This window comes from Balaenoptera ricei, chromosome 11 (genome assembly GCF_028023285.1).
Source record: "Balaenoptera ricei isolate mBalRic1 chromosome 11, mBalRic1.hap2, whole genome shotgun sequence".
In the NCBI taxonomy this organism is placed as follows: domain Eukaryota; kingdom Metazoa; phylum Chordata; class Mammalia; order Artiodactyla; family Balaenopteridae; genus Balaenoptera; species Balaenoptera ricei.
In genome coordinates this window covers 62,765,936-62,789,189 of record NC_082649.1, presented here as the reverse complement: position 1 = coordinate 62,789,189, position 23,254 = coordinate 62,765,936, and the positions used below count along the sequence as shown (strand labels likewise).

Sequence of the window (23,254 nt, the reverse complement as noted above, 5' to 3'; positions counted from 1 at the left end):
TGTTCATATTCAGTATTAACCCTTTGACTATAATCTTGACTATTATCTTGCCTCTCAATAGAATTTTACTTTGTTCACGATGTCTTTTGGCAGGCAAAAAGTTTTAATTTTTATATGACCAGGTTGATCCTTTATGGCTCTGAGTTTCATGTCTTGCTTAGGTATTTCCCACTTCAAAGTAGCAAAAATGTTCTCTTGTATTCTCTTCTAGTACGTTTATGATAATGGTTTGTGTCTAGATCTTCAGTCTATTAGAATTTATTGTTTGGTGTGAAGTAGAATGCTAACTTTCTCCAAATGGATAGCCAGTGTGCCAACACGATTTATTGAATAATCTAAACTTTTCCTACTAATTTGAAATGCTATCTTTATCATATACTAAATTTCTATACACACATGGGTCTGTTTCTAGACTCTTTTATGTGCTGTTGACCTATATTTCTAAAGCCATATGAAAAGAGATTTAATCTCTAGAACCTGCAGAAAATTCATCTTCTGTCCCAGATATACCTCCAAGAACTTAAAACCGGTCTGACACCTGATAGATATTCTGTGGTCTTCTCTAAATCCGAGCTCCCCATAAACCACAACTTCCTTTGAGTGTTAAACTCACCTAGATGCATTGCTGACCTTAGGCCTGTGGCTTATTCCTCAGAGGAGACGTCCAGACAGGATATGACATGGAGGCTCGGAGAGGATTAACCCCCAGAGAAAAGATAACCAATTAATTTTACCTTCATCTAAGTATGTGGTTTACCTCATGGTGGACATCTAGGTGGTTGGCTTAAGTTTCCACTCATTTAAAACCTCAGACCTCACTCTGATGTCAGAGGAAAAGAAAGTGGGAGGACTTTGATTGGCCTTTTCAGTTGGATAATGGGCCTCACCAGCGTAGAGTGTATGGTTTTGCTCAAAGGTGAATGTTGTGGGTTTCTCTCAAAAGACACTTAATTTTTTGTTTGGGCATTTTAATGTAGAATTCAGATTTTGGTTTGTATGGCTTAAAGAATTAAAATTTGTTTCCTTTTCATTCCTTGAATTGTTAATTGAGAAGATCCATGCTGCAATTTCATATTGCCACTGACATTGCATATAATTTGTCTTTATGTATCTTTTATTACAAAATGAAACATTATACTTTTCTGATACCTTTTCACTAAGGCTGACGTAGATAATTTGATAGCTTATTAGAAATTTCAGGGGCTTCCCTGGTGGCGCGGTGGTTGAGAAGTCCACCTGTCAATGCAGGGCACATGGGTTCGATCCCTGGTCCGGGAGGATCCCACATGCCGCGGAGCAGCTGAGCCCGTGCGCCACAACTGCTGAGCCTGTGCTGTGGAACCTGTGAGCCACAACTACTGGGCCCGCGTGCCACAACTGCTGAAGCCCACGCACCTGGAGCCCGTGATCCACAATGAGGGAGGCCACTGCAGTGGGAGGCCCGCGCACTGCGGTGGGGAGTGGCCCCCACTCGCAGCAACTAGAGAGGGCCCACGCATGGCAGCGAAGACCCAACGCAGCCAAAAATAAATAAATTAAATAAATAAATGTAAAAAAAAAAATTTCATAGACAGTCACTTTTAATTGTAAAATAACTGTTAACTTGTGGATAGTTTTCCTGTTGACATCATTTTAGTTTATCAGCTAATAGAAACTATTTTACCTTTTTTCACTTTTAATGTTTCAGAAAAATATGCCCAAATTCAACAAAATTCCTTTCTACCTCCAACCTCATGCATCTTCAGGAGCAAAAACCTTAAAAAAGTAAGTAAATGGAGTGTCGTGTGATACTTTGATCTAATTTATTGCCAGAGATTTTTAAAAACTCCTTATAATTGCTTTTATAGCACAGGAGGCAAGTACTAGATCTAAGGCTAATTTCATAATATTGAAAGTTTATATAATTTAACCATATACCAAGTACCTACTGTGGCCAGCTGCAGTTATTCAAAATAAGTAAAACATGGATTTTGTCTCTCACAGTTTAGGACACAATCTGTGTATAGTAACTGCTTTTATGGATACTTAGGGAATGATGAGTGTAGGGGAAAGAAGTGAATTTTTGGCTGTAGATTTCCAGAAAGCTTTCTTGAAGGACATGGAATTTGAGCTGGACATGTAAGGATGGAAAGAACTTCAAAAGAGAGATATTCCAGGTCCAGAAAATGGTTCGATCGGGGATGTGGAAGTAGGAGCCTGCATAAGATATTGAAATTGGCAAGAACCTATGTAGCTGCAGCATAGGCTGGAGGGGTGGCCAGGAGATGCTAGGAGGGAAGTCAGAAAGGACATTCAAGGTTTCACTGATGTGTATCCCAGCAAGTAGAATCAGCAGGACTTTAAAACCTTTTGTTAGATTTCCAAACATATGCAAAAAAAGAGAATAGGAGAATGAACCCCATTATCCCATCACACAGCTTAAATAATTCTCAACATATGGCTAAACATTTTGTTTCATCTATACCTCTACCTGCCCTCCCTCCCACTGAACCCACCTGCCTACACACACACACACACACACACACACACACACACACACACACACACGATTATTTTAAAGCAAGTTCTAGATATCACTTCAGCTAGGTTTAATGACTGAAGTTCAGGATGGCTTTCAGAGTATGAGCCTTAGCTACTTGGTTTGACCATTATTAACTGTTGTCAGAGATACAGAAGTAGGTTTGGGGGTAAGGAAATTGCTGAATCTAGTTTTGGACATGTAGAGTTTGAGGTGCCTTTGGGACATCCATCTGGAGCTGCCTAGCCAGCTGTTGTGTTGGTAGGTCTGGAGATCAGACAGGCAGTTGAAACTCAAGGGCTTGGCTATAGGAGGAGGAAGCCTTGGGAGAAATGAGCACATATATCATTGGAGCCTGGTGCACCAGGGGCTGCCTTCCCTTCCAGGAGCATTTAGTTTGCCCATGCTCTGGCATAGTCTTTAAGGGAATAAAACCCAGAAGGCTATTCCTTATGTATATAGAAGGTTTAAGAGTATGTACTTAATCTCATTTATTTGCACATAATCTGTCTTCGCGATTCTAAAAATGGATTACGGCAGTGACTAAGAACATTTATTGGTTTATGTTTCTGTGGTGTGTTTTATCTTTGTCAAATGTTAACACCAAAAAATATGGAAGAGATAATATCCAGTGATTTCCTGATGTCACAATCTGCCCTTGCTTTTTACAGAGATAGACTCTCTGCTAGTGACATGCTTCAAGTCCGGAAAGTAATGGAACACGTCTATGAGAAAATCATCAACTTGGATAATGAGTCTCAAACCACTAGCTCTTCTAATAATGAAAAACCAGGAGAACAGGAAAAAGAAGAGGATATTGCTGTGTTGGCAGAGGAGAAAATTGAACTCTTGTGCCAGGACCAGGTAAGTGGACTTGAGGACACAGCCCCATTTTTTCCAGTGCTGGTGCTCAGAATTTCATCATGTGGTAGGATCGTAGTTTCCAAGTCTGTTGCCTTTGGGGGGCTTTTGCTTTTAGGAGCACTGGGTCTCTCCCACCTATTTGTGAGGCCCCTTCTGAAGGGCTCTATAGCCCACCCTAAAGCTTCCATTTATCCCTGGGGCAGTTTTCAGGAAAGGGACATGGAGACTTAAATGCACACACAGACAAATGTGGATGTGCTGGTGGCTTTTTTTTTCCTGACAAGAAAGACACATGCTTGTCTTTACTTGCAGGGCAGCATCTGCCACGTTAGTTTAAGATTTGAAGTGGAGGTGGGTGGAGCATCGGTGGAGATGTTGTAAATGAAGATGCATTCAAGGTATTTCTTCAGAGGAATGGCTGAACATGGCCTGTCTGGCCTAGCCACACAAGCTGCACATCTTACCATGCCCAGATCCGTGCCTGCTTGCAAGGCAGCTGTGTCAGCAAGAACAGGCCACCAGGCATGGGCGAGGAGAGTCCCAGAGTTAACGATAAAAGCCTTAGATATTAGATACCTTTTTTATTATTCATTTTTTGCTATTCAGGTTTTGGATCCAAATATGGACCTTCGAACAGTGAAACACTTCATATGGAAGAGTGGTGGTGACCTCACCCTCCATTACCGTCAGAAGTCCACGTGAAGGGTGGGCGAATGCTCCTGGGTATTCATTTACTGACCTTCCTCTATGGCCCCAAGAGTAGTCCTTCTAGGAAGCCCACTGAGCCCCAACGGGAACAAGACTTCTAACGGCCGATTTGGTATGGACTGAGATTCTCTTTCAATTGAAGTGACTAATCGAGATGTAATATAGAAACCAGTCTCAATGTGTAGATTAAGCTGTCCCCAGGAAGGCAGAGTGCCGGAGCAGAAGAGCCCCGAGCAGACTGTGTCTTGCGAGGTGTACAGAGAACTAACGACAGGCCAGCGCAGACTTTGCTTCCTCCTTTTGTTTCAAAGGACCCTATCTTGATCTGTTAGCACTTGTTAGAAACACATTGGTAGGGCCACATCTGTCACTGTGTTTCAACTCCAAACCCACACTCTTGAGCTTTGCTAAGAGTACATTCCATTCATGCAGTACCTATGAAGGCTTTTTCCAAGTTTGTCATTAAAAAAAAAACAAGTTGTTTTCACCATTTAAGACAATTACTTTTAATAGGAATTTGCTGCTGCACAATTCGAGAGCCAGCCCATTTCATAATAAATGATTATTGTTGGGCTTGTTTTTAATATTGCATCTCAGATGTGTTCTTGTAGGAAAATCTGTTGAAATTCCAGGTGCTGGATCACAGCACTGGGACTGCCAGCCTAGAGTACGCCCAGCCTGTGCCCAGCGGTGATACCCCCATGGTGCCCGGACTGGGTGGCGGCCACAGGGAGGTGCAGCTCTCTTACTCCTTCCTCCACTGTGTCATTTTATTTATGGGCAAAGCCAGGTGACACCACAGGTTCTTGCTCTGGGTGAGCAGCGTGACACCATCAAAACTTAAGACTGTGATGAGATTTTAACTTCATTTAAATGCTACCTAATATTTATGGTGTCAGAGTAAAAGGGTATCATAGTGAGTTAATTTGATATTCACGTCCTGGAAGTATACATGTTTGTTTTTTCCAGTTTTATATGCAGGTTTTTGTTGTTGTTGTACCTGTATCCAGATTTCTTTTCACTGTTCTTTCTAACAATCTAAAGCTTTCATAGAATCATTTGGATCTTGTACAGAATATAACTTATTGGGGATAAATACTTCAACTTTTGGCAGAAAAAAATACTTTGGATTCTCCCCAAGGTCATTTGTATTTGGAATAGAACAATGGTCCACCCCCATAAAACTACGTAAGACAAGCCTCCTGGATGAAGCCAGAAGCACAAGTGCCTTCAGAGGGCAGTTTATTCCAGTCCAGTTGCCTCCCCAGCGTGGCCCGTCCCCACAACAGCAGGGACTGGGGAGGGGGTGGGGAAGGTTTTTTCTTTTCTACGCCTTCACAGGTTCAGCTGGAGGCAGCTGGTGGCCTGAGTCCAGACCTCACTATCTGAGATATTCCGACCGGCACAACCGTAGAGACAGGGTTTCCTCACTGCTGGTCAGCCTCCTTTGGAAAGTGGGCTGGTCACTGCCGCCACACTTTGAAGAAGTGCGCAAAGACACGCCACATCTCCAGTGAGCCTGTCTCCCTTATGCAGAGAGCAACCGGCTGTTTTTAAAAATCCTTTCTATCTGTTGAATACAATAGTGCGCTTTTGGTGCACATTTTTTAGCAATAGTTGTGAATTAATGGCAAAAAAAAAAAAAAAAAAAAACTCATTTACCAGCCCTCAGTTGTGTTTGCACGAGGGGCCCTTGGGCAGAAGGAGTGGGCCTCGCTGGGCCATGCTGCCCTGTGTGCCGAGCCTCGAGGGGCGGCTGTGCTCCCTTCCCGTCATAGATCTCACCCCCAGCATGGTTGTGGTTTTTTTTGTTGTTCCAGTCAAACCAGTAATAGTTTCCAGAAAATCTTGACAGTCTGCAATGCCAAAAGGGTAAAAATCTGTATTTCACAGTTGTATAGAATAAAGGCTTTAGTTACAATATTTCAAAGTGTAGTACACATTTATTTTCACTTGTCATTTTCCTTCATAGCAGATTACAGAGAAAGGAAGAAACTTCTGGTTTTGTTTACCCTGGAAATAATTAGCATTGATATCCATTTTATCCCCCAATATAAGGAGGGGAGTGTGTGAAAGTGAGGGAGGGAAGAACCAGGTCCCTTGGGTGAGGGTGACTCTGGGTCGGACTGCCAGGCTACAGTGAAGGGAAGCTGGCCTCAGAACAGGCCCTTGGTGATTCTTTTCTACTTCCTGGATTGCTGCAGGCAGACACTGGGCTCCCAGACAATCCAGGAACCAGGCTCGAGCACTGGCTTTGGACACAATGCCTCCCTGTTCTGCGGGCTTATCAGCTGCTCTGGTAGACTTGACAAAGACTTGCCTTTTAAATGTAGTCACAGTGCTAGAAGCGAAGTGTTTGCTGGTTTGGGGCCCTCCCTCCATATACTTGGTCTGTGCCCCCCAGAGCAGACAGTCCTTGTCCTATGAGCCTAAGAAAGCTCTGAATTCCCTGTAAGTGCACACATTCCAAATCAAATGGTAAAGGTGGGACTTTCGACTGGGCCGAGGCTAGAAGGCCAGGCCAGAGGCAGCTTTCATGGTACTCAGCAAGGGCTGTGGGAAGGTGAGGGACTCTAGCCAAAGAGGAGAGGACTTCAAGTGATGAGGGGCCATCCCTGGATGGAGCCCTCCTCTTCCTGCAGGAACAAGGCAGAGCAAAAGACCCAACCTAGTCTTAGCCTCCCAAGGCACTGGAGGTGAGGGGAACAGCCCTCTCCTGTACTATAGGGAAGAACCGAAGGGCCCTTACTCAATCTTGTCCAGGCCTCTCATTTCCCCTTGGAGTGGGAGCTGTGTGTAAAGAACTCCAGTCGGGAGGACTGGCTGAGAGTCTGCTTAGGATGGTGAACTTAAATTTGTAACTCTTACTCACCACTGGGGCTGGCTGGATGACTTGTATATTTAGAAGAGATGGTTGTAAAAGTTTGGGAGCTGACAGGAGTCACAACTGGGGACACTAGGCCTGTAGAGTGTAGACGGTGGGGAAGAAGAAGCATCGTGGTCCAAGCACAGGTGAGTGTGCTGAAGGGCCTAGAATTTCCAACCATCCTCCCTCAGAAGAGGTGGGCAAGTTCACTGCCTCTCCTCCAAACATGGCTGGAATATGCGGTCAGCATGAGCCAACTGTGCAGTGTAGCACAGAGTGAGACAGTAATTGGAGTGGCAGGGGTCCCCAGGGCTTGGGGGTGCCTTCCATTACAGACAGAGCTGGCTGAGCTCTGTGGAAAGAATCACTGCAAGCCCTACAGAGCGATTAGGCAAACACTCCACACCAACCCCTTTGTCCCTCACCCCATCTTCACACCTGGTGGCGCCTGGACTCTGCTACCTTCTGTGCAGCCACACTGACCAGAGCAGGAGCAAGCAGTGGGTACATGGCCAAAAGATGCCCTTCCTCAAGGCCCGCGGCCTCCTCTTACTCTACGCACCGAAGTTCCACGCCCTACCCAAGCGGCAAAGAATCCTTTGCTCTCCGACCCTAGCTCCTGGAAAACTTATTTAACCTGGGTGCTACTCCCAGCCCCCTACTACCCAAAAAGTACTTGAGATTCTCAAACAAGTGGCCAGTTCCCCAAAGGCAGGACCATCAGGCAGAATGAATGCTGGGAGGTCACCTCTTGGAGACCAGTAGGGTCTGAGTGGACACAAGCCACACCACCCCCCACCCCCGTCAGCAGCAGCCTAGGAAGCGTAATGCAGGGGGTTTGGCCACGCAGTGTGGCCTGAGCTGCCTCCCACTTCTGGGCCTCATGAAATGCCATCAGAGGCCCTTCTTAGAGCCTGGGGTGTTATTTTGGGGTGGAGAGCTGTGCCTGGCTGGCTGCCCCCTCAGCCTCTGCCCCGAAACCTAGGCTCTCTGTGCTTGCTGGCTCCTCCTCAGCCTGGGCTTCGAGCAGCTCAGCGGACAGCCCATCTTCTGGTGAGGCTGCAGAGGTGAGGCTGTCGGGAAGTGTCAGCTGAGGCAGGTGGTCCGCCTGGGCGCCTGGGCTGTCTGGGAAGGAGACCTCAAACTCTGACCCAGACCAGGTGGCCTCACCTGAAACACACGGGGTGGGGCTGAGGAGGCCCACAGACCAGGGCCAGTGTGGCCTGGGGCAGTAACCCCGCTGACCCTCGACTCCCACCCCCAGCGTTGATGGGGGATGGGCGCTTTACCGTACAAACGCCTTGATGCGGCTGCATTCCACCTGCAGGCCAGCCTCTAACCCAGCTGAGAGACTCAGGGCCGCCTTCCCCACAACCCGGGGCCCTTCCCAGAAGGCCTCCGAAGGTGCCGGCCAGCCACTCACCGCCACGCTCACGAGAACCCCTGCTGGAGCAGATGTCCTCCGGCCCTGAGGCTGAGACCGCAGTGGAGGTCAGCTCTGTGGAGGAGGGCAGGCCAGACCAGGCGCTGGCATTGCTGCTGTTCAAGAGGGAGATGCCGGACACGTCCAGGAAGCCTAGGGGAAGGTGCGCAGTTCTCTGCCAGAACAAAACCCTGACTGCTGGAAGGCCAGCGCCCTGGGCTCACGGCACCCTATTCCTGGGGCATCTGGCCCGGCCAGAGACTGTAACCTCCTCAGCCCATGGCAATGCCCCCAGCCAACCCCAGAGGTTCCCCACTGCCAGTTTCTGAGGAAAGAAAGGGGCCTGGGGTTGGGTATCATGGGAATAGCCCAGTGGCAGAGGGCCCAGACCCTGCTCTGTGCCCAGTGTGCTGTGTGACCTTGAGCAGGCCCCCTCTCTCCTCTGGACAGCAGTCTTGCCATCCGTATACTGATTGGATCACCTGCAGTTATCTTGGCGGGTATCAGATAGAAGGGCTCAGTGGGTCTGCCGAAGTCCAGCCCAGAGCTTGGGACCCGCTCCGGCACAGGGCTTGCAGGCCCTCAGCTTCCTCTCAGCCTGCTCAGTACCTGGGTCCATGACTCGCTGCAGTGGAGGCGGAGGCTGAAGAGGAATCTCCATGGAACGGGGAAGGTCGCCAAGGTCTGGAGTGCCATGGCCAGGACTCTCAGGCCCAGGGAGCTGTTCCTCCTTGGAGGAGCCAGGTGCCTGCAGCAGGGCCTACGGGGAGCCAGGGAGAAAAAGGAACAGGAGAGGCCTGTTGGACAGGGTAGTCCAACCTAAGCGCCAGCTCACACCCACCGGGCGCACCGCTCAGCCCGAGGGAGCAAACAGCCCTGGGCATCTGCCGCTTCCTCTGCAGTAGATGTGAAGTCAGGCAAGAGGGGCCTGGCTGGCCTCCCGTGCAGTGTGGACATGGACTCGGGGCATGCTTCCCACTCTGCTGAGCAGCCCCAAGGGCCCACCTGATGGAGCCCCATCCATGACCCACAGGAAGAGTCCATGCCTGGAGAGCAGTCCCCAAGGGCCCCCGTGCAGACCCCAGGCACCAGCCCGATGCCCAGAGGCACTTGGGGGACCTCTCAACAGCCACGGTCTGGCTGCAGACCCAGACAGACACCCAGCCCCTGGCCTAACTTTACCACAGACTCACAGAGGCACAGAACAAGGCTCTGCCCACCTCTGAGCCTCAGTTTCCCAGTCATGAAATGAAAATGACAACCAGTGCCTCACTACCCTCACCTCCAGACCCAAGTGGCAGAACCAAAGTAGGTTCCACTGTCCCAGGATGGGCCCATCTGCTCCCACTGGGTCCCATAAGCAGATGGGCCTCCCAAGGGCTCTGCAGGCAGGCCCCCAGTGAGGACAGCCCCCAGTGTCCTCTCTTCCCAGCTGCAGGCCCTTCTGCCCACATGAAGCTCCCCTCTCGCCACAGCTGGCAGGTGCTCCCCACGTACCTCCACATAGTCACCCTGCCTGGAGCCTGTCTCCAGGCCAGAAGGGGCAGGAGAGTCCTGGGGGGTGGGTCCAGGTGGTGGGGTACCAGATGGTGGGGCACCAGGCGGCGGGACACCAGGTGGTGGGACACCAGGTGGCGGAACACCAGGTGGCGGAACACCAGGTGGCTTCTCGTGGTGGCTGGGAGGCTGGGTTGGGATCCGGTGCAGATACCCGTAGCCGATACCACAGCCCAGGCTGCCGAAGACCAGAAACATTCACTCCAGGGCTTGTCCCACAGCCCTTCCTATCACTGCCACCCCCATCCACCAGCAATGAGGGGGCCTCATGGACCAACTGTCAGCCTCAGGATCCCTGGGCCCAGGGCCCAGCCCTCCATCCCCACCATGGGACTCCAGGTCCATGCCCAATGGCCAGGGTCCCCCACGGCCCCACCAGGGCCCCACCCTGCAGCCCTGCAACCCTGCAACCCCAGGAAATACCTGCCCTCTCCACCCCAGGCTGCATTGGGAGTGACGGTCACATCCCGGCAGGAGTCGGACTCGGAGTTATAAACCATCAGCTTCAAGGGCTTCCCCTCATGGGACTCGATGAGCGAGAAGAAGTCCTCGGACTACGACAGACACATGGCACCTGAGCCCTGCTCCCACCCTGGGATGGGAAGCCTCACAAGACGCTTGTCATGGACAGCACCCATCTCTCCACACCCCATCCAGGGGGCCGGGGGGAAGGCCGTGGTTCCTTACCTCCTGGAGGATCTGGTCTGAGCCAACCACATAGTCGGTGTAGGGGCGCAGGCCAGCGAGGAAGGCAGGGGAACAGGGTTCCACATCCTGAGAAAAGAATCACGAACTATCCAACTATCGGCCTTGCTACTGGGGGGTGGCGGGTGGGAAGCTGCCTCTCCAGGAGCTGCCTCTCCACCTGTCCTCTGTCCCCAGGCCAGGACCTCAAGCCCAGACTCTCCCAGCCCAGCCCCTGGTTCCCCTGCCTCCCCCAGTCCACAGCCTGTCCAGCACAGGGCAGCACCGTGCCACAGGCAGGAGCTCCCGCATCTGACCACCTAGGTCCAACTCCCGGCTCCACCAGCGGCTAGCTGGGGCGCTGTGGATAAACACTTAACCCCTCGGCCTCAGTTTCCCCACAATTAAAAGTGGGATATGTAGGACTTACTCAACGGTTGCTGAGAAGATTAAAAAAAATATATGCACAGAATGAAAACCACACCTTGGCCCACAGTAAGTGCCCAACTGCATTGTTGTTACGGCTGCAGGCACAGAACTGAAGACCCCTTGGGTGGCGGGTAGGGGGAGGTTGAAGGAGAGGGTGGTGAGAAGTGGGTACGAGGATTGCCTTCTCCCTTGGAAAGCTCCACTACCCAACCCCCAGTCTCCCGGGAAATATAGAGGGATTTGCATCACCACCCCCATTGCACTTATGGACAAACTGAGGCTGGCTGAAAAGGTTGAGAAGGCTCCCGCGAGGAGTCAGTGAGCAATAGAGGGGGCTAGAAACCAAATCAACCAATTTCCAGCTCAGGGCACCCTCTGTCCATCAAGCCATAGGACCGAGCATTCGAGAACTCGGGCCCCATCAGTGACTGTGCATGTCACGTGTGCATGTGTGTCTGTGAACGAACACTAACAGCAACATCTGTGACAACTCAGTCACGGAGATTCATTAAGGTTCAGACCCTAGGCACCAGCCCAGTGCCCAAAGGTGCTCTCAGGGGACCTGCCAAAAAAACCCATAATATACTGGCATATCCTAGAGCAGCGGTCCCCGACCTTTCTGGCACCAAGGGCCAGTTTTGTGGAAGACAATTTTTCCACGGACGGCATGGGTGTTAACGGTTCAGGTGGTAATGCGAGTGATGGGGAATGGCAGATGAAGCTTTGCTCGCTCGTCTGCCACTCACCTCCTGCTGTGAGCCCGGTTCCTAACAGGCTGGGGACCGGCACCGGTCCGCGGCCCTGGGGTTGGGGACCCCTCCCCTAGAGTATACCAAAAAAACCACTCTTTTAGATAAAGACTAAAGCAGCAGCAGCAGCAGCCTTCTGGCAGTACAACCAAGCTTCCAGCAGATGGCGTCCCCACCTTTCCAAAGAAGCCAACGTCTAGAGGGTAAGAAAATGCCCAAAGTCACAGGGCACTGCAGGGCTGAGAGGAGTTGCCCTCTTTGGGACACTGGGGAGAGGAGACCACACCCTGCCCTTGGGACCCTCTAACAGACCCACTGCCTGCTGGCCTCTCCCGGGAGGCCCCCACCCCACACCCATCCCATATGCCCCGCCCACTCACCAGCACATGCCACACGTGCTCACTGGCCCTTCGGAAGCTGCAGAAGCGCACGCTGGCGCCCAGCAGGCCCTGGCCGCCCCACATGTTGCTGGGCACCACCTCCACCTCGCGCACCTTCATGGTCTTCATGTTGAACACCTCCAGCTTCACCGGCTTCTCCACGTTGGCCTTCAGCAGGGCCTTGAGCGTGTCATTCTCCTTGTTCTGCAGGGGCAGCGGGGCTGACTCCCGGACCCCCACACACACCCGGCCGGGCCCCCCAGACAAGTCTGGGTCTGAGATGGGGCAAGGGCCTTGGTGGCTGGGCTGGGCCTGCAGCCACCGTGACCCCCAGCACCCCCAAGCCCTGCTAAACCTTCCTCCTTAGGTCCCCCCAGAAAACACAACAAAGTAAGCAAAGAGCCCTCGGGGTCCAGAGCACTGCAGCACTGCCCACTCTGAACTGCCCCTTCCAGAGCTCCCACACCTCTCAGGCCCCTCTGGGCAGGCCCCGTAGGCCTTGCAGCCAGTGCCAGGAGTCCACCTGCTCCAGACCACCCCTGAGAGCCCAGGAGCTGAGCTCCAGGCAGGGCCCCCATCAGGCTCAGGAAGAAGGGGAGATGGGGTTCAGCCTCCCTTCAGCAGAAAAGGGAGGCAGGAGCAGGGCTGGGGCCCCTGTGGGACAGCAGGAGACACACACACAAGCAAAGCAGAGGCAGGAGGGGGGCCTCACCAGCCTTGAGTGCCCAATGGTGATGATGAAGTCGAAGTAGGGCTCCAGGCCTGCCTGCTGGGCGGGGGAGTTCTCCTGCACCTGTGCTGCACAGAGGCCACGGTCACTGCGCCGACCCCGGGACTCTCCCAGAAGCCCCCAGCCGTCAATTCTAGAAACCATCACCACTCCCCGTGTCCCGGCGAGGACACAGACACCAGCATGAACCGTTCCAGGCAGGCCACACGTGGGCATGGTCAAGGTTCACTCCATCCTCTCTCACTACCTTCCTGGGCACAGGTTTTCCTCTTTCGGAAAACAACTCTTTCCTGATCATGATCCACAGATGCTTCCAGAGACGCCTCATAGGAGAACCCAGAGCAGTAGGCCACAAGGAGACAGGGTGACACAGATGGCTGCCCCAGAAGCCTGGGCTGGGGCTGCTGGAAAGCCAGAAGGGTTTACCAGAAAGGTTTAGATGTGGACAGGAAGGGAGTGCCCCAGGATGGATGGAGCCAGGGCCGTGCCCAGAAAGTGAGAGTGCAGAAGGCAGCCTGTGGCCAGATCCCAGAGGGCCCCTGACCCTGTGGTGACAGATGCAAGCCCAGTCCCGCAGGTGGGGCGATAGGAGCTGTTGAGGAGGGGTGGCTGAGGAGAGCAGACCCCAGGGTCTGGAATGAGCCTGAGCCAGGGAGCCTGGTGAGCAGCGCAGAGTCCCCTCACCATCCAACCTCCCCCCACAGGACAGCTCCTCCAGGAGCCATTCCCAGCCCAAGGGGCTCCTGCCCTGCCCTCAGCTCCCGAACTCCCTGCTGTCTCCAAAAACACCACAACCAGGCTTGCAGCTATGGTGGAAATCCATCTCAAAGGCCCCATTCACAGAGCTTTGCTCAAACAATGCAGCCTTTATCCCCAGGTCTGGACCGAGGATGGGCCCCACACCCTCAGGACTTTGGCTGTGAGCACTTGATGCCCTGCTGGTCAGGCACCAGCCAGGCCCCCAGCCCACAGGGCACAGGGCTCATGTGGCCTCAGGTTTTGGATGCTTCCTTGAGGGAAAGGCCCCCATGGCTTCTGCCACCCACTAGCCCCTCCAGTCTTGGAGTCCCCAGACTGAAGGAGAGCTTACCGCTGAGGCTATGGATCAAGGCCAGTCCGCCCCTGGAATCAGGGCTCCCTCCAGGCAGTGGAACCAACGGAGCCCCGCCTTGCCACCTCCAGAAGCTGCCATGGCTTCCAGTGAGAATGAGCCCAGAAACCAACTCCAGCCCTAGTTGGCCTGGCCCAGAGGGCAGCTGCTTGGAGCCTGCCCCTCCGTCCCTTCAGGGGGAAGCTGGGAAGAGGGGTCTTTTGAGAATCAGAGGACAGGTCGCCAGGGAGAGCTGGCGGGGAGCTGCCCCTCCCTGCTCTGGGCCACTCCACCTTCCTCGGGTAAGGCCCCCACTCCAGAGGCTGGTTGCCCTCTACCCTCCTCAACACTGTGTCTGCCAACCTCCATCATTAATGAGGCTCAGAGGCTCGGGCCCCCAGTGCGCAGGCCCGGCCCTCTCCCAGCCCACCCAGCGCCTCCACCTCCCCTCTCCTGTGGCCTTGTCCTCAGTCTGGCCTTGTCAAGGCCCCTTGCTGTGGGCCTTGTCATCACCCACTATGGCTCCACAGCGGAAATCACCTGCGGTGCTGCCCACCGCACCCCCGGCCCCGCAACAAGTGCCCCCTCTGTCTGGCTCTCCCTTGGGAGTTCCCATCACCCCAGATCCCGCAGCCCCACAATGAGTGCTGCTTTCATAACACTCCCCCCCCCCCCCCGCCCCCTGTATCTCCCATCAGGGCACCTAGAGTGATTAACAATGATGGCAGTTTACGCCTTCTGAGGCTTGGCTGGGTGCCAGAAGACTGCACCACCTGCCTTTCCTGTCATTTAACCGCCTCACTAACCCCAACTGACAGGGGAGGAAAAGCACTCAGTTATTCAGCAACAGCCTGACCCCAGGAAATCCGACCCAGAGTCTGCTCCTGTCCACTGCCGAGGACAGTGACTTCTCCACCATGCCCAGCACACCGTGGGAACGCCAATATTTAGAGAAGGCAGCACACTTGCTCTTTGGTTTTTTTAAATGTTTAGGAGGCAATGTCACACCTCCACTTAAAACCTCCCAATGGCTCCACAGCTCAGCATAAAATCCTAAATCCTCAGGACAAAACGCAAGGCCCCAAGCAACCTGGCCTCATCCTTTAGCACTCTCCTCGCATGGGCCACGCCATCCAAGCACACCAACCCCACCTCCTTGCTTCTCCTCAAGCCCAGCAAGCACAATCCCACCTCAGGGCCTCCCTCTGCCCAGAACGCTCTTCCCCCAAATATCTGTATTGTCCACTCCTTACTTCCTTCCAAGGTGTCTGTTCAAACGTGACTTGATCAGAGGCCTTTCCTGACCCCTGTATACAAAAGAGCACCCACTCATCACTCTGGATCCCCTCACCCTGCTTTATTTTTCTCGCTAGCAATGATCACCACCTACCATATATTTCTATTTCCTGTCTGTCTCCCTTCCTTCTCTGCTGGCATCCAAATGTAAACTCCATGAGAAAAGGGACAATATCTTTTCTGCTCACTGCTTTATCTCCGGTGCCTGTAACTCTACCTGCCACAGTGTATGTGCTCAAAATCACTGTTTTGGCTATAAGGATATATTGTACAATGCAGGGAATATAGCCAATATTTTACAATAACTATAAATGGAGTATAACCTTTAAAAATTGTGAATCACTATATTGTACCCATATATAATATTGTACATCAACTAAATAAAGCTACACGTATGAAACGGGGAAAAAAAAAAAAACTGTTTTGTGAATGAAGACCTCCAATTCCCCAGTCTCTCCATTCTGTCCCTCTCCAACAGGCCTTTCCCATCTTCACTCTTACCATCACCACTATCACCACCCTCACCACCACCACCCCACCCCCCCTTGTCGATATCCTCAATTTGCCTTCCATCAAACCTGTTGGAAGACTCTTCTGGCTGCATGCATTTCACTGTCCACCTTTTCTGTCCAGTGCCTCACCATGACGTCCACTAGGGAAAGCCCACCACCAAGCACAGATTCTGTTACCTCTGGGTCCTGAAGCCATCCTGGCTTTCCTTTTAGGAAACCTCTTCTTTAGCTGCCCCCCTCCCCCATAGTTGTTAACAGAGCCTCCCATCACAACACAGAGACGGCTCAACAGCCAGGCACCAAACTGACAAGCCTGTCTGCCTACCCCCATCTCTGCTGCCATCCACCGTGCACAAGGGAGAAGGGAGTCCTGCCCCGCGGCGCGCCGAGGACAGACACTCTCCTGCCCCTCTCATCTCTGTTACAGCCCCTCCTTCTCCGTAGTACAAATCACCCCAAATCTCCATCTTGCTGCGGGTCCCTCTCCTCACCTTCAGGCTCTAGGAACCCACTCCATCTCCACTTTCCCCGGGACTGCTCATCCAGACCTCTGTGGCAACACCGAAGGCACATTCTCAGCCGCGGCCTTACCGCGCTTCTCCGCAATGTTCCACCGGGGAGCCCTCTCCCTCCCCCCATCCCCCGCAAACTCTCTCCCAGAGCCCTCTGCCGCGTTCTCTTGGCTCTCCCGCTCCCACTTTCCCGGGCTGGTTCTCATCGGTCTTCGACCCCACCACAGGCAGGATGCGCGCTGGCAGGCTCCCCCGCAGCTGGCGTCCACTCGGTTACCCTGACCCCTGGATCCAAGGGCGGGGACAGCCGGGCCCTGGGTTTAGCTGGCTCTCTCCCCAGGCCCAGTAACGAGCGCAGTGCACAACAGGCGATCATAAATGTGATCATACAAGTGCACAAATGCGTCCCGACTGGACCTGGTGCTTTCACTCTTCACCCGGGAGAAGTGCCATTCCTGGGCGGCCCGACCCGACCAGGAAACGCTCCAGCTTCCTGCAGAGCTAGCACTTGGGGCTGGCGCCGGGCCGACCCGCGGCCGCAGACGGGCCGGGGCCCAGGAGTGCCGTGGCGCCATCTCTCGCCGGCGGCTCCTACCGGGAAGGGGCATCGCTCTCCCCCGGGCGGCCGCACTAAGGCCGGGACCCCGCCTCTACCGCCCCCGGGCCGGTGATCGGACGTCCCCCGCACGTTGGTGCGGACGCCATGCCAAGGCCACCGGTGCCGCAGGGGCCACTCACCCCGTGCAGGTGGAAGCCCTCGGCGCCTCCCGCGGGCTGCTCGGCGCTGGCGCCCAGGCCCATGGCCACGGTCGGCTCGGGCGCCGGTGCCCGGGACCGCGGCACCACCAGCGCGTACTCGCCCTCTCGGCGCTCGACTACCCGCGCCTTGTCACGTGGGTGCCTGGTCACGCCCACCCTTAACTATGACGCCCTTAGAGAGCGGCCTGCTGCTCCGTTTCCAAGGACGCGCGCTCCTCCAACTGCAGGCCGCGAGAGGCGCGACCGGGACCCTGACTCGGGAATCCCGCTCCGCGAGGCACCACCAGACCCGGACTCAGAGCCGCGGGTGCCCGGAGATGAGCAGCAATGACTCCTCCCTTATGGTGCGTGGCCCGGGCACTGCCCAGTCGCTCCCTCCGGGACTCTCCGCCCCTGGCCCGGTGACCCCCGCGCCTTGCAGCTCTCCTGTTACCTCTCTGACCGCTCGTGCTACCTCCGCCACCCGCCTTTCGCTGTCCCCGGCCGCTTCAGGCTGTCTTCGTCCCTTCTCGCCTCACTCTCCGTGGCAAGCGCATCCTCTCTGGTGTTCTCTGAGCCCACAGTCATCATCCCCACCCAGTCCTATCCCCGAGCTCCCCCAAACCAAAGCATAAAAACCCATCTCCATCACCTAGCCATTATCTCCCCTTCCCCTGTCTGTGCTTCTTCACCTCAGTGGATCGCACCACCATTTGATCCCCCAGCCTTTACTCTTTCCCATACTCATCTCCAGATCCTGTCTATCGGCAGGAAGTATCAGCTCCTAAATGTCTCCTGAGATCACCCACTTTTTATCTCCTAGTCCAGGATCACCACCATCTCCCCTCTGGGCACCTGCAACAGTCCCCCTCCCAACTGGTTTCTCTGCATCGGCTCTCTTCACCAGCAGTCCCCCACCGCCACCGCCACCACCACCAACATCCACGACCACCCCAACACACACACACACACACACAAGCCAGAGTGTTTTCAAAAACACACACCTGAATACATCCCCCCACCACCACCACTCACAACGCTTAAAACCATTCCAGCTGCTTCCTATTACTCTCAGGATGGTGTCTGGGCTCTTTCGTATGGCCCACAAGGCTGTTCACAATCCAACCACATCTATCCCCAACCCCGGCACCCACAAACCTTAGGGGAAGTGAGACTTCGCTGTGAAATCTCAGCACCTCTTATTGCGTGACCTTTGTCAAGCCACAGCCTCCATGGGCTTTGGCTTCCTTAACTGTGAAGGATATGGAGAGGATAATGCATAGATGATGGGCGTAAAGCCCTTGGTACACTTCCCCACAGGTGGTTAGCCCACAATAACTTGTACCTCTAAGTACTGGCGTCATGATTCTTATTATTGGTCCTCTTTCTTCCCTCTTATTCCCTTCCTAAGGCAAAACCTGAGTTGAACTCCCCATCACATTAGAACCAGAATCTGTGGTTAATTCCAAAACAAACATCTCCAAACTCCTTCCCAAGAAAACTGTATGGAGCTGTTCCTGGGGCTGGGGAGGAATGGGATGAGGCCTGAATATTCTTTCTCTTCTCTTTACAGAGCTGGAAGAGGAGCAGGGACTAGGGGAGGGAGCAGGTCAGAACAGAGACGGAAAAGGGGCTGGGACTATTGCAACTGTGTCTTCCTCCTCGCAGGCTGGGATCATTTATTACAGCCAAGAAAAGTACTTCCGCCATGTGCAGCAGGCCGCGGCCGTGGGCCTGGAAAAATTCAGCAATGACCCAGTGCTGCAGTTCTTTAAAGCCTATGGAGTCCTCAGGGAAGGTAGGGACTCGTCAGTGTTGCCTTCTGACCTTAGGCACTAGCCCAGCACTAACGTGCCGGCTCCACCTGGATGCCTACTTCTACCCCAATCATGTTCCCATGGAAAAAGTCTTACACTCAGTAGCTAGATTCCCAGGTTAATCCACAGAATGTAATCCATATCTAGTTGATTTTTGAGACCTCAGAGAACTCACTACCCCTGCTCTGCACCTCAGTTTCCCTATCTGTAAAATGAGTGGGGGAAAAGATGACTGCAAGATTATTGAACCAATCCCAGGCTTGGAAACTGAGAGCCAGTAGTGCAGAAAAGGAGGAAGTGGTAGGTGTGGCCACAGGCAGGTGTGGGACAGGAGCAGGGAGAGGAGTGGGGCCCATGGAGGTGCGACTCACTGACATTTAGAAGGTCGTCCTGGGCAGGGGGGCCAGCTGAGCTGCCCATGGCCAATGTCAGTGGACATGGAAGGATAAATATAGCTGAGCAGCTAGCTGGGAATGCACAGAGGTCCTTCTTCAGAACCGACCTACAGGAATCCTTGTGAATACTCACAGGTACATCTCTCAGCTCCAAGTCCTCCATCCCCTGGCAGCCTGGACCATGGCGCCAGCAGCCCTTTCAGGAAGCTTCAGTCTTCAGGGAACTTGGGCCACTAGTGACCTTTTGGACCAGTTAGTCCAAGTCTTGGGTCAGGTGGTACCAAGCCTTGGGTCAGCCCTGTGTCTGCCATGGAGCCTCCTGCCCTCTGAGCATGGAGCCCCAGAGCATAACCACTTGGGCTGTCTTCACAGAGCGCATCCAGGATGCCATCAGCAGCCTAGAGAGCATCCAGAATCACCCAGACGTGTCCCTGTGCTCCGTCATGGCTCTCATTTATGCTCACAAGTGCTGTGAAACCATCGGTGAGTGCAGCCATGCTCAGCCAGGCCTGGCCCAGCGGGGAAAAGAGAGCCCCGCTCCAGAGATATAGCCCCTCTCGGGCTGCAGGAGGTGTGTGCACCCGAGACTGCAGATGCTGTGAAGAGTGGTTCCCCTCCCCTCCCCATGGAGACCTCAAAGAATACCCCAGGCCCAGGCCCAATTGAGTGAGAGCCACAGGCAGAAAGCATGACAGTGGGAGGGGTCCTCCTTCCACATCCCAAGAGCTGGGGAGACACCCTGCTTTCCTTTGCCAAGATCTTGTCGAGAAAAACCAAGCCAAAATAAAAAATTCTACCCCTCATCTCCACCTCTCTAGAGTCAGGAAGAGATTCCAAGAGACTATGTACAAACTACAAGTTCCCCACCTGGAATGGATTGTGGGCCTGAGGTGGGGGGTTCAGGTTTGATCTGTCTGCCCAGCAAACTGCTGGGCACAGAGGAGAAAAGATAAATCTCAGCCAGCAAACCCAATTCCAGGGCTGGGCAGCTCCTATGGCATCACACGGGCCAGTGTTCCTGGTTCCCAGGCCCTGGGCTGTCGTGTAGCCGGCTCCGTGTGTTGAGGGAGGCCCAGAGCGTGGAGAGGCAGGGCCAGACAGACCTCCCCATCCTAACTTGTCCCCTTCCTCCTCTGTCTCGGATTCCCAGACCGAGAAGCAATTCAGGAACTTGAGAGCAGCCTGAAGGAAATCCGCAAGACAGCCAGCGGGACTGCCCTGTACTATGCCGGCCTCTTCCTCTGGCTCATGGGCCGCCATGACAAGGCCAAGGAGTACATTGACCGCACGTTGAAGGTCTCCAGCAGCTCCAGAGAGGTACCGGCCCTGGGCATCGTGGGGGCAACAGCCGAAGAAAGCAGCGTCCAAACACATCCTAAAGGGTGGCCCTTACTCCCATGGAGGGCCCTGGGGCTGGGGGAGGGCCACACCCAGGCACTAACAAGACCCATGTTGGCTCAGGGTTTAGACAACCACACACTGGCCTTTGTCCATAGAGTCCGATTGCAGATAGGTTTTATGGCCTGCACTATATATTTTTAAAATCTTGAATTAGTTTGCTGACATTTAGAAATCAGAAGATTTTTACCAGAAGTCCAGATTTCTTGGTTCTTTTTTTTTTTAATTATTTTATTTATGTATTTTTGGCTGCATTGGTTCTTTGTTGCTGCGCACAGGCTTTCTCTAGCTGTGGCGAGCAGGGGCTGCTCTTCGTTGCGGTGCGCAGGCTTCTTATTGCAGTGGCTTCTCTTGTTGTGGAGCACAGGCTCTAGGCACGCGGGCTTCAGTAGTTGCAGCACGTGGGCTCAGTAGTTGTGGCTCACGGGCTCTAGAGCGCAGTCTCAGTAGTTGTGGCACACGAGCTTAGATGCTCCGTGGCATGTGGTATCTTCCCTGACCAGGGCTCGAACCCGTGTCCCCTGCATTGGCAGGCGGATTCTTAACCACTGTGCCACCAGGGAAGTCCTCTTGGTTCTTTTGAAAAACTAGATGAGCTGACTACACTGGGCCTGTATTCCTTCCTTGCAGTGATCTGCTAGGTGTCAGTGGTGGCTCACACAGAAGATCTCATATGCAGTGGATGTGATGTGCTGTAGAATTGTACTCATGGTAGAATTAGAAGCCTCAGTCTAAGCCATGCATCTCAGTAGGGCATATATCACCCCTAGCCCCCCAAGGGGGTGAAAATTGGTTCTTGGAGGAGGGGGTGAAGAAAACCTCACTGTTTGTATATAAAACACAGATATACACACAGTACATAAATGGTATATCTGTGATATTAAAATTTCTTGGAGGCGGAGGGAGTGATTAGGGGAGAAATGACTAAAAAGTCTCCTTAGGGGGCTTCCCTGGTGGCGCAGTGGTTGAGAATCCGCCTGCCAATGCAGGGGACACGGGTTCGGGCCCTGGTCTGGGAAGATCCCACATGCCACAGAGCAACTAGGCCCATGAGCCACAACTACTGAGCCTGCGCGTCTGGAGCCTGTGCTCTGCAACAAGAGAGGCCGCGATAGTGAGAGGCCCGCACACCGCGATGAAGAGTGGCCCCCGCTTGCCACAACTAGAGAAAGCCCTCGCACAGAAACGAAGACCCAACACGACCATAAATAAATAAATAAATAAAATTTAAAAAAAAAAAAAAAAAAAAAAAAAAAAGTCTCCTTAGGAGGCCAATAATTGAAAAGAATTGAGAAACCTGCTCTAGGCCGTGAGAGATGCTTCAGGGCAGGGTCTTCCAAGCACCCCTCTAACCTTGCCTCCTGGGCCTGGCCTGTGGCACCTGCCAGGCGAGGTGGGGTGAAGGCTGGAGGGGAGCCACCAAGGCCCATGAGCTCAGCATGGCCGCTTGCCCGCTCAGAGGGCATTCCCGGCTTCCCACGCAGGCCGGGCCCTGTGCTGGTCTAAGAAGTGGAGAGAGCTGGAGTGGCCCTACCCTGGCGCCCTGACCCCAATGTAAGATAAACACACAATGACAAGACAGGTAGTAGTGCCTCCATAAGGGGCAAGAGAACCATGAGGGTCACAGGGAGGGCCCCAACCCAGCCTGGAAGGTCAAGGAAAGCCTCCTACAGGAGGGGCCTCCTCGGCTGAGTTTTAAAGACTGGTGGTGGTTAATCAGATGAAGGGACTTGTTTTGGGGGGCGCGTACTGGGAAGGGCATTCCAGACGAAGGAACAAGAGGTACGAAGGCCTGCAGGGAGAAAGCAGGGCTCGCCTGGGATCTGGGAGCAGTGGTGCCCGGCAGGGCCTCAGGGAGTGGAATGACAAAGGGCGGGATGTGGGCAGGAGAGGCAGGCTGGATGGAGGCGATACAGGACCAAGCACTTCATCTTTCCCTTTGTTCTTATGCCAGGGCTACGTGCTCAGAGGCTGGGTGGACCTCAGCTCAGACAAACCCCACACGGTGAAGAAGTCCATCAAGTACCTGGAGCATGGCATTCAGGACACCAAAGATGTTCTGGGGCTGATGGGAAAGGTAGGAGGGGCAAGAGTGTCCCCACCCAGAGACCTCAGTCTCTAGACCCCCCAGCTGGTGGATGAGGAACAAAGGTCCGGAGAGCGTCAGGGTCTCAGAGCAGCCCCGGGCCTGCTCCAGTCCTCCCTGCTTCCTGCCCAGTCGTGAGTTTCCGTTGCCTGTGTGGGGTCTTCTTGGGGGCTAGGCTCCCTGGGCTCTGGCAGGCTTTGTCTCTTTGCCTTTTGTTTTCACCCACTGCCCCTTTTCTATGCATCTTTCTTTCACACTTTCTCATCTCACCTGTTAAATTCACTTAGTTGGCCATAAGAGAAGGGAGGTATGTGTTTTGTATTTTCTGACCTTAATTTAAATTGTTTCCTTTTTCTGATGTGGCCCTCATTGAATCCATCTATGAGGGAAAAACCATCCTCTTATCCTTTTCTGTTTGTATATCCTTTCTTATAAAATGAATACTTACTCATTAAAAAACCAGAAGTCTAAGAAAGTCAAAAGGTGATTTAAAATGGCATCC

General features: G+C 53.4%; 3 protein-coding genes across 13 annotated transcripts in view; 2 read left to right on the top strand and 1 right to left on the bottom strand.

Annotated features, from left to right (window-relative positions):
* Nucleotides 1–6,013, top strand: part of WDR48 (WD repeat domain 48) — a 44,442-nt gene extending 38,429 nt beyond the window's left edge. Inside the window, exons 17-19 of the mRNA XM_059939401.1 lie at nt 1,688–1,764; nt 3,190–3,382; nt 3,989–6,013. Coding sequence (XP_059795384.1) covers nt 1,688–1,764; nt 3,190–3,382; nt 3,989–4,084 — 366 coding nt within the window. The 3' untranslated portion in view covers nt 4,085–6,013. The remainder of the gene's footprint in view (nt 1–1,687; nt 1,765–3,189; nt 3,383–3,988) is intronic.
* Nucleotides 6,014–17,205, bottom strand: GORASP1 (golgi reassembly stacking protein 1). 5 transcript variants are annotated; one of them, XM_059939404.1, is made up of 9 exons: nt 17,057–17,205; nt 12,891–12,971; nt 12,179–12,382; nt 10,624–10,710; nt 10,360–10,490; nt 9,877–10,114; nt 8,989–9,139; nt 8,380–8,532; nt 6,014–8,126 (listed from the first exon to the last, which is right to left on the bottom strand). In XM_059939404.1, exons 1-9 carry the CDS (start codon nt 17,117–17,119, stop codon nt 7,879–7,881), a joined length of 1,356 nt encoding a protein of 451 aa, XP_059795387.1. In that variant the 5' UTR covers nt 17,120–17,205; the 3' UTR covers nt 6,014–7,878. The 5 variants fall into 5 exon arrangements, with proteins under 5 accessions (XP_059795387.1, XP_059795389.1, XP_059795386.1 ...); XM_059939406.1 differs by having other exon boundaries at nt 12,891–12,976; nt 17,057–17,204; XM_059939403.1 differs by lacking the exon at nt 17,057–17,205 and adding an exon at nt 16,298–16,425 and having other exon boundaries at nt 12,891–12,976.
* Nucleotides 17,206–17,253: 48 nt separating this feature from the next.
* Nucleotides 17,254–23,254, top strand: part of TTC21A (tetratricopeptide repeat domain 21A) — a 31,519-nt gene continuing 25,518 nt past the window's right edge. For 5 of the 7 annotated variants that reach the window (XM_059939396.1, XM_059939395.1, XM_059939397.1 and 2 more), the window contains exons 1-5: nt 17,254–17,421; nt 18,725–18,854; nt 19,641–19,751; nt 20,419–20,585; nt 22,621–22,743. In XM_059939396.1, coding sequence (XP_059795379.1) covers nt 17,395–17,421; nt 18,725–18,854; nt 19,641–19,751; nt 20,419–20,585; nt 22,621–22,743 — 558 coding nt within the window. In that variant the 5' untranslated portion in view covers nt 17,254–17,394. Of the gene's footprint in view, nt 17,422–18,629; nt 18,855–19,640; nt 19,752–20,418; nt 20,586–22,620; nt 22,744–23,254 lie in introns of all 7 variants that reach the window. The other 2 variants (XM_059939399.1, XM_059939398.1) reach the window with 2 other exon arrangements.